Source organism: Lepidochelys kempii, chromosome 1, assembly GCF_965140285.1.
Source record: "Lepidochelys kempii isolate rLepKem1 chromosome 1, rLepKem1.hap1, whole genome shotgun sequence".
NCBI lineage: Eukaryota > Metazoa > Chordata > Testudines > Cheloniidae > Lepidochelys > Lepidochelys kempii.
The window spans coordinates 192,537,679-192,550,479 of NC_136380.1; the positions used below are offsets into that span (position 1 = coordinate 192,537,679).

Here is a 12,801-nt window from a genome sequence, read left to right on the forward strand (position 1 = left end):
CAAGGACAGTCGGGACCGAGGTCAGAGGAGGGTCAAACCTGAGGTTGAGAGTAGCAGAGGAGTTTGTAGTCAAGTTCTAGGCTGGAGTTGATATCAAGGATCAGAGTCCAAATCAGGTTTCAGAGTCCGGGTCAAGAAGCGAGGTCCAAATCAAGCTGAGGTTGAAGCCAGGAGTTCAAGAACTGGGAGCAGGAAAGGTCATGACAGCAACAGGAGATCACTGCTGTTGCCCAGACACTACCCGGAATGCCTCTTGGGTTTACATAGGGTGGGGAGCCAATCAGGAGCCATGAAGCTGCTGCCTGTTAGACCCCTTGAGGCAGAACTTCCCATGGTTTGTATCCACAGTGAGTAGTGGCTTCTGGAGCATGAGCTGGTTATAGCTGCTGCTGGGTGGCAGCATGGTGGTGTCTGCTACCTGGTAGCTATGGAGGCCTGGGTTTGAGACCTGTTGGGCCTTGCAGTGTCTCACATCCTGAGTCAACCCTTCCCCCCAACACAAAAGGGAATCTAAATATTTCACAAATCAATATCCAGGTCTTCACAACCATAGCTGTCAGTTTCACATTAGTCCTAGACACAATCAGATTGCTCTTTTCTTCCTGATCCCACCCACATAGCAATCTACAGCAACAAGAATTACTGCAACCTTGAGCATAGTTTCATTACTCCAATAATAGCTTCCTGGAGATCCAGGCAACCTAACAATCACACTAGCTCATTCAATAATAGGCAAGTCAATCTAAGTGTAAACAGCTAACATCAGCAAGTATATAACTCACTGAGGACCATACCAGAAATATTATTACTTCCATCAATAAACCAGTAAGGTATTCCTTGAAGACTGAAAGAAAATGATACCCATCTCTTCTATTTATAACTCAGGAAGTTCTAACATCCCAGCAGACTGGTTCACTTGTGCAATCATAGCAGGAAATGTCACCTTAAGCATTTATAGGCATTATATGTTTTGCAGCCCTTTGGTAAATTCCACCAGCACTACTGACTTTGCATTGGTTTAGTTCACACACTGATAATCTGATGAAGAAGTGAAATGAATAATAAGTTATCTGCACTTCAATAGTATCTTCCTCCTAGGATCTGAAAAAGCTTTATAACCGTGGATTAAACCTAATGGCCCTGTGAAGTAGGTACTACGGTCCAACATACTGGATGTGATACAGACTGTTTAAGTGAGCCGTCCAACATTATAGTCAGTGACACAGCTGTCACTAGAACCCATATGTTCTGGCTCCCCGTGCTGCCACATAAACATCCTGACTCTAAAGGATTGCTGAGATTTTAAGAGAAGGTTTGGAAAACTTGTAGGAGAAAGATACAATTTAAAATGGCATTGACCTAGCTAATAAATGTTCTACTGTTATTTTATACACTGTGGTACTCCTCCCACCCTCTCTGTGCTCTACTCCAAAAAATTTATTACAGAGCAAAGTTATAAATGTGAGTTAAAGCTAGCTTCAACAACAGGGAGAGCCACAAAGTCAACTTCTGTCTGTTAAACACCTTCCCCACAATTCCAACTGCTTTCCAAACTTAAGTCTTCATTCCATAACAAAATTAGATTCCGATGAGTTGCCCTTTAATCAACACCGACTTCCGCAGAAGAAAAGGAAAACCCAGGAATAAGACGTGTTGCTCTGCCATATTTTCCACTTTGGACCATATTCCACCTTCAGATACAGGTGTTCATCTCCCATTGAATCTAACTGCAGATACATGTAAGTATCTTTGGGGGGGAATTTTGGGCATTTAGGAGCACCCTTGAAACAGATAATTTTGCCCAGTAACCAGTTATGGGATACATAGCGGGTATATTTATTACTTTGAAATGTGAAGCAACCTTGATAATTAAATCTAAAGTATTTGTGATTTGGACGCTTATTTACTGGTCTTGCAGGTCATTCAACACAACCTTTCTTAGAAAACTGACCAACAGAAACACCAACATCTGTATGCAAGCTATTACATTTTCTCTATAAATTCAAGATTTAAGATGACATTGCAATAAGGTTAGTAAGCCAGAACTTCAACCACCAGCTTTGTTTTGGATGGCCACAGCACGACACATTCTGTGCATGATGACTTTGTTCAAGTGAACCAGCAAAGTATTAATAGCACAAACAAAAAAGTGTGTTTGAATATAGGATCCTTAAACAAAAGCTAAATAGGAACAGTACAATATAACTGGCAACCCAAAATTAACCCAGCATTGTGGGTTTGTTAGGAATTGGTCATTTAGGATCACAGCCTGGATTTTGACGTAGTACAGCCTTCTGTTTTGATGATATTAGTGGGGGAAGGGTTTGATCAGTTGTCTTTCCTTGTACCTTGCAATTTGTGGGAGAGGAGAAGGACAAGCTGGGGAGAAATTTTAAAAAATAATGAGTGGAAATTATAAAAAAAATTGCTCAAGGTCATTGTGAAAGGGACTGCATGGTCTGGGTACAAAGGTCTGACTCTGCTACCTTAAAAAAAAGAAAAAAAAAAAAAAAGAAATGTTATTTGACATGAGAAACACAACAAAGAAGAAAGAACAAACAGCAGGTGGGGAACACACCCCTTGATGGTCAGACAGTAAAGGAGGCTAATGGAATAACTGTGAGATCGGGTTGAATGTCAACCTTTCTAGTGTTTCTAATATATTGCCAGTTTCCCAGAACTGAAAGCACTTGCAACGTTGTGGCTGGATGTCATAAAACAAAGAGGGCTGCCTGACGTTCTGAAAACAAAAAAACAAGGATGGAATGAAGCAGACAAGTTGTTTGTTCTTCCCTCTGTACTTTCCCGTTTCTTTAGGGCCTGTTTCTCACTCTTCTGTCTTACAAGAGAAGCACAGCTGTGGATGGAAGCTGGCACAATTTAATTACTAATGGTAAAGTTATGGTTGCCACTCAGACACGAGCAGTGGGGAATGATAGGTGCCTGCCAGACATGGGGAAAGGAACATGACATGTAAGGGAAAGCCATTTCCTTTTCTTTTCCCAATACTTCTTGTGGTGGAACAAGGGCAGGCTGTTTCTCATGCATACCATAACAGATGACATACATTAGGACATATCATAGGAGGGGCTCTCTCTTATGAACCAGGAGCTTTCTATCAAATGCTGCAAGCATAAAACAACTACAAAGCTAATCAATTCTGTATTAGACTAAACGATACTTCTGCTTTAAGTACAGCCCCACACTAGCAGACATCAACTTATTTTTTTTAAAAAAATCAAGTTTTTTTCTAGTTTGTCAGCATTTTAATATTCAGTACACCTTAAGAACTTCATGTCTTCCAAATGCTGCTCAATTTTAAAATAATTTAGCCTAAAATATCCTTAAAGTATTATCCCCATTTCACACATGGAGAAACCGAAAGATGTAGCAACTTGTTGACAGACACACAGCAAGGCAATGAAGAACAGGGTTTCCTAAACTCAAACTCTGAGCATGCTTCCTCACTGATTAAAAAAATCTCTCTTTCTAGAAAAGAACACCTCCAACAGCACTGCCAGAACAGAAAAAGGAGCAGTCTTTCCAGCTAACCATAATATCCCCAGCAGCACAAAATGATTTAAATAAGAAAACTTCAAAATATTGGACAATCTTAACAGATACTGGTTGATGACAAGAGGATAAAAAACGAACAGGTATCTTTCTAGCAGTACAACCCACTGTTCAATTTACTTTCTTCATAACTGTCTCAGAATGAACTTGAGGTTTCCAATTATCCATTATCATCTATAATGATCCTTTTCCTATAAGGATCCTCATTGCTGCAGGATCCTGTTCACAGCCTTTATGAACTTCAGCATGTTTATTACTTGTAGGTGGTAACCAGTACCCTGGACTTCAATGAAATTACTCAACTGCTTAAAATTATACATATACTTAAATATCTTGCTAAATTGAGGCCTTAGTAGGGAAGATGTAAAAATGTATGGAGTTATTAATCTGCCTGATTCTTTAGGCTTTGCACATTTTCACTGAAGCACAAAAACAGTAACCTGAATTTTAGATCCAGACTCAAACCATTAGAACTACCAATGTGTATAATTTTGTTTCTTGGAGTCCATTTTAAAAGATTGGCTGACTGGCATCCTTTCCTTGGCTCAATTTCCGCAATCCTTACAGTACAGATTTGGCTCCATAGAGCCAAGTTTCAAGTATCCTGGCAAGTGTGAGATGTTCTGTTTTTTATCCCCAAAATACTTTTACAAAATAAAATGTAAGGCAGGAAGGCGCATTATCCTCTGCCAACCACTGCCTGACTTCTGTATGGAATTTGCTCTTGAGGAGATGGACAGGAAACACTATGGATAAAAGACATTTCAGCAAGACATGAGAGGGGTCCTACAGAGGAAGGATAACTCTTCACTCCTAAAATTTAGGTTTAAGCCTCTGGGCCAATTATTTCCAGGCAGGTAAACCTTTCTGCCACAACTTCTATTAATCTGTGCCAAAGTTCACGAGCACTGTCCTTTTGTCATGTCCACATATTCATTATTTCATTTTCTTTTTCACGAATTTTCATTCCTATTTTTTTCAAAATGCTTTAACTTGGTTATGCGTAAACCAAGTCGATGATGGTATTCAGCTACATATGACAAAATTTATTTCCACATCTGCATATTTAACATGGATAAATATAGTTTTATACAACTTTCATAAAGACAAAAATCACTCGTGGACTGAGATAGAGTAGGGCAGGTCTCCATCTCAAAGTGTAATTCTTAGGAAGCCGTCATTGAAAATAGCACAATGGTACAGAGGTGCTAATTCAGCTGTCACAAATGTGTCACTACCACATAAGTAGAATGCATACATGGTCCTTCCAGTAAACAGCAAGTTGGGGAAGCGAGACAGGGCGGGGGGGGGAGGCAGGAGCAGGGAATGTTTATTTTTTGTACTTGTACAGTCTGGTTCTATCCAAAGAAGGCAGGTTAAAATCATTTTGTCAAAATCTGTAGTAAAGTTCTTTCCCAGGAAGCGTGAAGCTACAACCAAGTATCAAATTGCATTAGCACTGAATTATTTCTGGTGCTGCTTCTGCCAAACTAGAGCATACAATCAATAGCTTGCTATTGAAGTCTGAGTAATTCCATAACTGAAGTGTTTATATGCTAGATTAGGCTTCAGATGGTTAGGCTTCAGAGTGTTATCATTTCCGCCGTGGATGATAATGAATATGCACAAAATGACACTGTCTTTTCAATCACATGAACACTTAAGGTAAAAATGCTTCTCGTTATTACAAGAATGGGAAGATTGCAAGCTGTGGTAAAATTGCTTTCTTCATCTACAACCTTTGTGGTAGCTTGGAGGCAAAAACAATTTCCACATATGCAAAAAAAGTCACACCTTGCTATGTAAGCTAACATGGTCTAAAATTCCACTGAACACTCAAAAAAACCCAAGTAGAAATTCTGCTCCATAGCCTGGTTACCAGAGGCTACCTAATAGCACTAGAAACAATCAACCAAAACCTCTGTAACTTTCATCTTGGGAGAATCTTGGCTCCGTTGGCCCATATACTTTCAGCAAGTTCCTACACATGTTTCAGCAATGGTGCAGTAACAGTGCCATGCACTAGTAGCAGAAAAGGTTTTCATGGCATGGCATTAAACACACTGTCTAGAGTAGTGACTTGCACTGGTGCTAGCAGAGGTGCAATCGCACCACTGTCACAATCTGGGGACACATTTTTCTAGTGTAGATCAAGGCCTAAAAGTGGATTGGTATGTACCAGATCGCAGCAATAGTGGTAGCACCAGTGCAGATCACATCCTCTCTCTCTCTAAAAATCCTTCCTGGGAAAATACCATTACACCAGTGATGAAGAATGGGGGAAATTAGATTTATTTCAGAGTGTTGCATTTTTTATAAGTTAAAATGCAAGGCACTGAAGTCTACAATAATGTTAATGACAAGGGGATGGGTTTTTTTCTTTTTTTTAGGAGGTGTGAGCAAAGAGCTTTATTTAAAAAAATACTATTTTCTCCCCCTAGCCCCACACAAAAAAATGTGAGGGAATATTTGCAAGACTAAGAGAACTGGCTGTTTAACCAACCATGAGAGAGTATATTATGCAAGATTTGTGCCCCATTGCCTTTCAATCCTGCCTTGTATTACAGTAGATTGGAGCCCTATTGTGCCAGACAATGTACAAAAACTCTGTAGGAAACAGTCCTGATTTACAGGTAAGAAACAGGAGAAGAGAGAGATTAAATCCACACAAGCAACTCCACAGCCATGCCAAGAATCAAACTCAGATTCCCCAGTCCACGTGCAGGGCCCAAATCACAATGCCATCCTTTCCTCTCTTCTCCCCTGCTCATCTAATTTCAGTCCTGGGTTTCTCCCAGGCCAAGACAGTTCCAGGTCTCTTTCTTTGTCATCGGTGGGTAATAGACATTTTACATTCTGGAGCACTAGCACTACTTGTGCCTCACAAGAAGATCGCCAAGTAGTCAGAGAGTATCTGTGTTGGCCAAATTTCTAACACATATGCTCTGGGAGGCAAAAAAAAGAAGGCACGGAATCTTTAATGATTACAAGGGGTTAACAGATGGCACCGGCAAGCACCCAACTGAGCCCTGACACTATTTAATTTAATTTAATTTAATACTGCCTCAGAGGAAATATGCTGAATCATCAGCATCATTGTAGGCAGCATTTGGGAGGAGAGGGGAGGGAAGGCGGGGGGGGGGCAGAGAAGGGGAAGGGTGTTTCCCATCCTATTGCAGGATAGGCAAGAACTTGCTTAGCTCATGAGATATGCAGAAAGTATAATCTTACATAAACAGCACTATTAAACAAGATACTGAAAATTATTTCTCTCAGCTAGCTAAAGAGTGATATTTATTTGCATTACATGCCCAATCTTTTTTGTTAACGTTTCCTTCCTTCTCCAGAATATTACAGCTATGATTTTATGACATTTTACTTCACAATTTGCATGATGCAATATTTTTTTTTCCTTTTTTAAAAAACTTTCTATTTTCTTTAAGCCTCCCAGGGCACTACTGGAGGAGATTTGTATTTTCTCACTTACATATTTTGTTTTAAATATAAAAAACTTCAGACTTTGGCAAAGCCATAAGTATGAGTAGTGAAAGCATTCTGAAAAGATTTTTTTTTTAAATCCATTTATAAAGGTACACTCAAGACAAAACTAATTAAAATATTTTAACCTATATTACTAACACCATCTTGCATTGTAAAAAACAAGTATTTTAAATAAATTTACTTTTCAAATAAGAAAGGTCTCTTTAGGCAGCTTGTTTACTTTCTGCTTTGCACTCAGCTGGAAAATTAAACTAGACTTGCCATTTTCATTTGCTGATTAGCATACACAAGTGCAATGCTGCTATGTTTTGATTCACAGCTCTGTCAGGGAATATTTAAAAGTGCTCCAAAAAGTGTTAAAACATGGAAAAAAATAAGGATTAATTTCCATTTGTCATAAAGTTTGAGATTAAAATAGAACAAGTACGAGAGAGAGAAAGAAAACATCACTCAGACATTCAATTTCTATCTACTTATCCAAATATTTAAGGGGCTCACACCATACAGTCTGAGAATCTCAACTGCCTGATAGCATCCCTTTAAAGTTAAGCTATTTGCACAGCCATAACTTATCACCATTTCACCTGAAGCCTGGCCAGTGACCAGCTTTAGACTGGTCTTTGGCCAATAAGAAAAATAAAACCTATTAAACTGATTTCATGCTCAGGTTAAAAATGTGACTAAAGAATCTGCAAGTTGAGCATTATTGATAGTTGCAGCAACACTGATATATAAAGTGAATGCAGGCCTGAGGAAGGAAACAGGTAGGGAAGCCTAATAAAGTTTAAGCATATTTACATGTGTCATTTCATAGAACAAGGAGGCAACAGGACTACTCTCTGTGCAGCTTTAGTGAACATGCAGCTGGAATGTAGAGTTCAGGCTCAATACATGAGAGACAGCAATGATGTGGAAAGAGTTCAGAGAAAATCAACAAAAGTTATTAGGGGCTGTAGGCTTGACTTAGAAGGAAAGTTTACAAGAACTAAAAATGTGTCGTTTGTCTAAGCCACACAAGGGGATGGTGAAAGGTTCATGGAATAAATGCAATGAAGCCTGTTTCAGGCGACCATCCAAGGAACAAAATCTAAAACCAAAGGAACAGAACATCAGTCAAGTGACTAAAGGATGGAGAAGAATTATTTAGAGTAGTTCCAGGGAGACAGTTTTAAACCATGAGTTCTGGGATGAAATTAAGAAAAGAACAGTTATTGGCTGAATATCCAGAAAAACCTCCTGACAGTGGGATATAACAGGCTGTGGAATGGTCTTCCAAGAAAAGATATGCGGACTTAGAAACACACTAGACAATAGGTTAGAGGAAACAATTCTTCTCTGGCTTGATGGGGACTAATAGGTCTTTTCCATTTTGGGTGTCTAAAATTTGTATTCAAGTTAAGTCTGTATTTCACAGAAGTAACTGTATTAAAAAACAATTGAAAGTTATGACTACACATACTAGAGAACTAATTATTTAATTTGTACACGTTTAGAAAATTCTTTGTAGATTCCCAAAATGTAAAAAGTTAACAATTTCCAAATTGAATGAACCTGCATAATTGTATTAAAAGTGTACATTATTAATTTATTTGGACAGGTGTCTTATTTATCATTCTGCATAGTGTATGTTGTGTATTTTGTCAGTGAAGTCTCAATAAAGTCAAACTGCAGCAATCTGCTCTTACATTTCTTTGCTGAAAAGGAAAAATATCCTTGGATTTTTTGAGAGAATTAGTGAGGGTCTAATGTGAATACATTTTAAAACAAATAACTTACGATGGAAGACTGTGGAAAAGTCAAATGAATACCACCTTTTTTAACAATAGATAACATAACCACAATAGGACATTGTAGTCCAAGATACGTGTTGTGATAATTGGTCTATAGTGACTGCACACCCAGTGTTCACTCTGCTTTACTTGGCATTTAACGCACCCAAAGTATCCCACATACCTTTTCAACAAATTAGGTCTTTCTATTTTATCACTTCATGTTGCTAATCAAAGATATCTCATAAAACAAGTGCATTCTAAAGGTGAAGTTCTTGAGATAATTATTTTCTACCATATATAAATCAAGTAAACCGCCTATCGCCAGTGCATGTTACAGAACTCCTCCTTTATGTTAATTATTTGAATATATTTTGAAGATCAAGGATTAAATAGCACAAAATTAGTGAAGATAACTTTATTTACCTTTGTCTTTTCACCAATAACATTTCTCTCCAGCTCAGCTATTTTCCTGTTCAGATGATCCAATATTTCCTTCTCTTTCAGAAGTTCAGTTGTTTCAGATTTCTGTTCCCCATCCAAAAGAGCACATTCCATATCCAGCTAGAAACACAAAACATTTCTCAAAAGCAGTCCAGCTTATAAAGAAATCTTCGTACACTTTTTTTTGTTACATTTTAAAAAGCAGTGTTGATGCCACCAAGCATGAGCTTCTACATGTTACAAGGAGATCACAGATATGTAAAAAGGAAAACCTCACCATAAAATATTGTAACAAACCAACGTTTAAATATTATTTGTTTAGCACTTATTTTCTAATTCTCCTCTTCTTTACTTTCTTCTGTATGATACCATACCTACTACTTGAGCCAGCCTCTGCACTAACCACTTTTGGAACAGCTGCTTCTTTCCTGTTGTTACTAATTAGAGAAAGGACAACTTTAAGGTCCATACAGCTTGGTTTGCAAGTGTGAGATTTCAGAAACCAACAGTGCTTCATAGTCTTGCCAGCACAAGGGTGAGGAGTTTTAAAAAGAAATTATCTCACATCCTTACCCTTTAAATGGCTACATGAGATACAATACTCCCAAGTGAGACAAGATTCTCAGATGAATCCATCAACCATTCAATAATCAGGACTATTCTAATTACATTTAGGGGCATAGTAGTTAGAACTAGAAAAGGACAAATAGATCATGTTATCCAGCCTCCTGCAAGGGAAGAAAATAGTCCCCATAGTACGGAAATATCAGTTAATACGATACTGCACTTAATTTTGGCCAAAAGGCAGAGGATTTAAAGGCTATGTGGATGCATGAGACTCCTGTATAATTTCTATATATATATATGCGCACGCACACACACAAAACAAGATACATGCATATATTCAATTTTAGCTATTTAATGAGCATGACATTTAAAATCAAAACGTGAAAAGAAACAGGAGACCTCATTTCTTGATACCTCTCTTGAAGATTCATCCATCTGGTCATTTAATTCTTTGATCTTCTGTTCAAGTTCCTCTAAGTTATTTAGTGTTGCTATGTGTTCTTCCTCCAGCCGACCAAGCTCCTGCCCTCTTTGCTCATCACTTGTGCATTCTGGTGTCTGCAATTAGTCATTAGGCGGTGTTTATTAATAAAATTCCAAAGAAGTACATTTTTCTCCTTCCTCTCACTCTGTGTTCAACTACTTTACACAACTGTTGCATTGCCAAGAGTTCTGCTTGTATGCCTGCTAATTGACACTTCACTTGTAAGCATTGGGTACCGAACTTCATACTATCCAATGAAGTGAGCTGTAGCTCACAAAAGCTTATGCTCAAATAAATTGGTTAGTCTCTAAGGTGCCACAAGTCCTCCTTTTCTTTTTGCGGATACAGACTAACACAGCTGCTACTCTGAAACCATTCATACTATATCAAGTCTTTTCTCATTAACTCTTCTTGTTAGCTGTATTCTTCAGACACTTCATACGTTGTGTTATTTTGGTTGTAATAATCCATCATTCTCTCTTCCTAAGTAAAACAGATACAGGAAGATACATTTCTCCTTTTAAAAAGTATACTTCAGTTCTATATATAACAAAAACCTGGATGATACAGCATTTCATAAGCAAGTGTCAAAATGAGTGGCTTTTGTAAGATGGGTGCACAATTAGCATGGCAAACAATCTTTAAAATCCCTCTCTCCTGCCTCAATTATTTATTGGACAATTATGACAGATATAAAAAGCAATGTTAAAGATATTTTGGGAGTTTATTTTACCCAGGAAAGCCTCGTTCCAAAACAGCAGCTAGTTTTTAAAGTGTTCCTGCAAATTATCCTGTTTTCTAAAGGCTGAAGCAATAGGGTCAAATTACTTTTTAAGGTCTCTCATTCATTGTCTCCAGACAGAATTAGAATCAGATCCTGTCTCTCAGTCCCTTGCTTTAAGTGCTATACCATATGGCCCTCTTCAAAACCCAGTGAAACCGAACTACCTAATTACTATTCTGAGGGCAGACATTTTAACAAGAGATCATGTGCAAATCTGACCTTGATATTTGAGAACAATGAACTGCATTTCATTAACACTCAGGTGCCTGTTACTGCTCTTCTCTTCCTTTAACAGAACACACTTTACCATGAATGAATGGTATTCCTTACTTACTAGTGCTAGTAATCCTAGCAGGAAAGCTTCTTTTTGTCCGGTATCCTGTTTGGCTAATGCTGACATAACATCTTCAATTTCAACTTCCCAATAGAGATTAAAAATAGGAACTTTCATTTATGGAAAGAAAGTAACAGTCATGAGCATGGAAGGGTTTCAAGAGCATAATAACTTGCACATGAAGTGTTTCAATGTAAATTTCAGATAAAGAAAGGAGAGAATCAATATTTTAAGGTGTAGATACAGGGAACTGGTTTCTGCTTAAAATACGCTTATTTCTAAAGGCTCGTCAGAAAGAGTTCTAGAGGAGCAGCCATCTCTTTTTTTCTTTAAAGTAAATGATATCCCCTTTTACCCATATATGCACAAAACCAAGTCAAACAGAAGATACCCTTAAACATGAATTATATTTGAATGCAATGAAGCTAATGTAGCCCTTACTACAAAGGGGTAAGGAGAGAGATAGAAAATACATGAAAGCTACCATCAAATACTGGAGCCACCATCAAGCAGACAATGTGAAAAATCCCCTACTATGAGGTGATGACTAAGATGACAAAACTGAAGAGTTGTGCCTTGACCTCTCCTTTATTTTGAAAGTCCTTAAACGGTTAGCACTGAAATGGATTAGCTGCTGAAATAACAAAATGATTATCTAGTTATATGGTAACTGATTAGATATTTCTGTTGCAACCTGATGTAATCTATCTCAGTGTCTCTCAAACTGGGGTCCGTGGATCCATGGGGGTCTGTGAGGTTACTCCACAGGGTCCGCAAGTCATGTCCGGGCCCACTGGCCCCGCTGATCAACTCCTCCTCCTCCCTCCCAGTGCTTCCTTCATGCTGTGGAATGACTCCTTCCCCTCCCTTCCAGTGCCTCCTGCATGCTGTGCAACAGCTGTTCAGTGGCGTGCAGGAGGTGCTAGGAAGGAGGGGGAGGAGCGGGGATGGGGCGCACTGGGGAAAGGGGTGAAAAGAGGTGGGGAAGAGGAGGGGTAGGGGTGCAACGGGGAGGGAAGAGGTGGAGCGGGGATGGGGAAGGGTCGTAGCCATGGGTGGGCCGTGGCCAACCCACTTAGCATCCAGGCCCACCCCACAACCCCAGCTCTGCTCTGGCCCCAGCACTTGCCCCGCTCCATCCACCTGCCCAGAGCTCTTGCTGGGGAGTGGAGTTAGGGCATGGAGGCTTGTCCTGCTCCACCCGCCCGATGCTCCTGTCAGGCCGTGGAGTCGAGATGCGCGGGCTTGCCCTGCTCTGCCCACCCCGTGCTCCAACCGGGGCATGGGGTCAGGGTGCAGGGGATTGCCCCATTCCACCTGCCCGCCCACCTGGTGCTCCTGCTGG

General features: G+C 39.3%; 1 protein-coding gene across 8 annotated transcripts in view; it reads right to left on the bottom strand.

Annotated features, from left to right (window-relative positions):
* The window catches only part of PHLDB2 (pleckstrin homology like domain family B member 2), a 103,376-nt gene that overhangs the window by 43,123 nt on the left and 47,452 nt on the right, over positions 1-12,801 (bottom strand). For all 8 annotated transcript variants that reach the window (XM_073306059.2, XM_073306041.2, XM_073306010.2 and 5 more), the window contains exons 5-6: positions 10,269-10,412; positions 9,270-9,407 (exon numbers count right to left, since the gene is read on the bottom strand). In XM_073306059.2, coding sequence (XP_073162160.1) covers positions 9,270-9,407; positions 10,269-10,412 — 282 coding nt within the window. The remainder of the gene's footprint in view (positions 1-9,269; positions 9,408-10,268; positions 10,413-12,801) is intronic.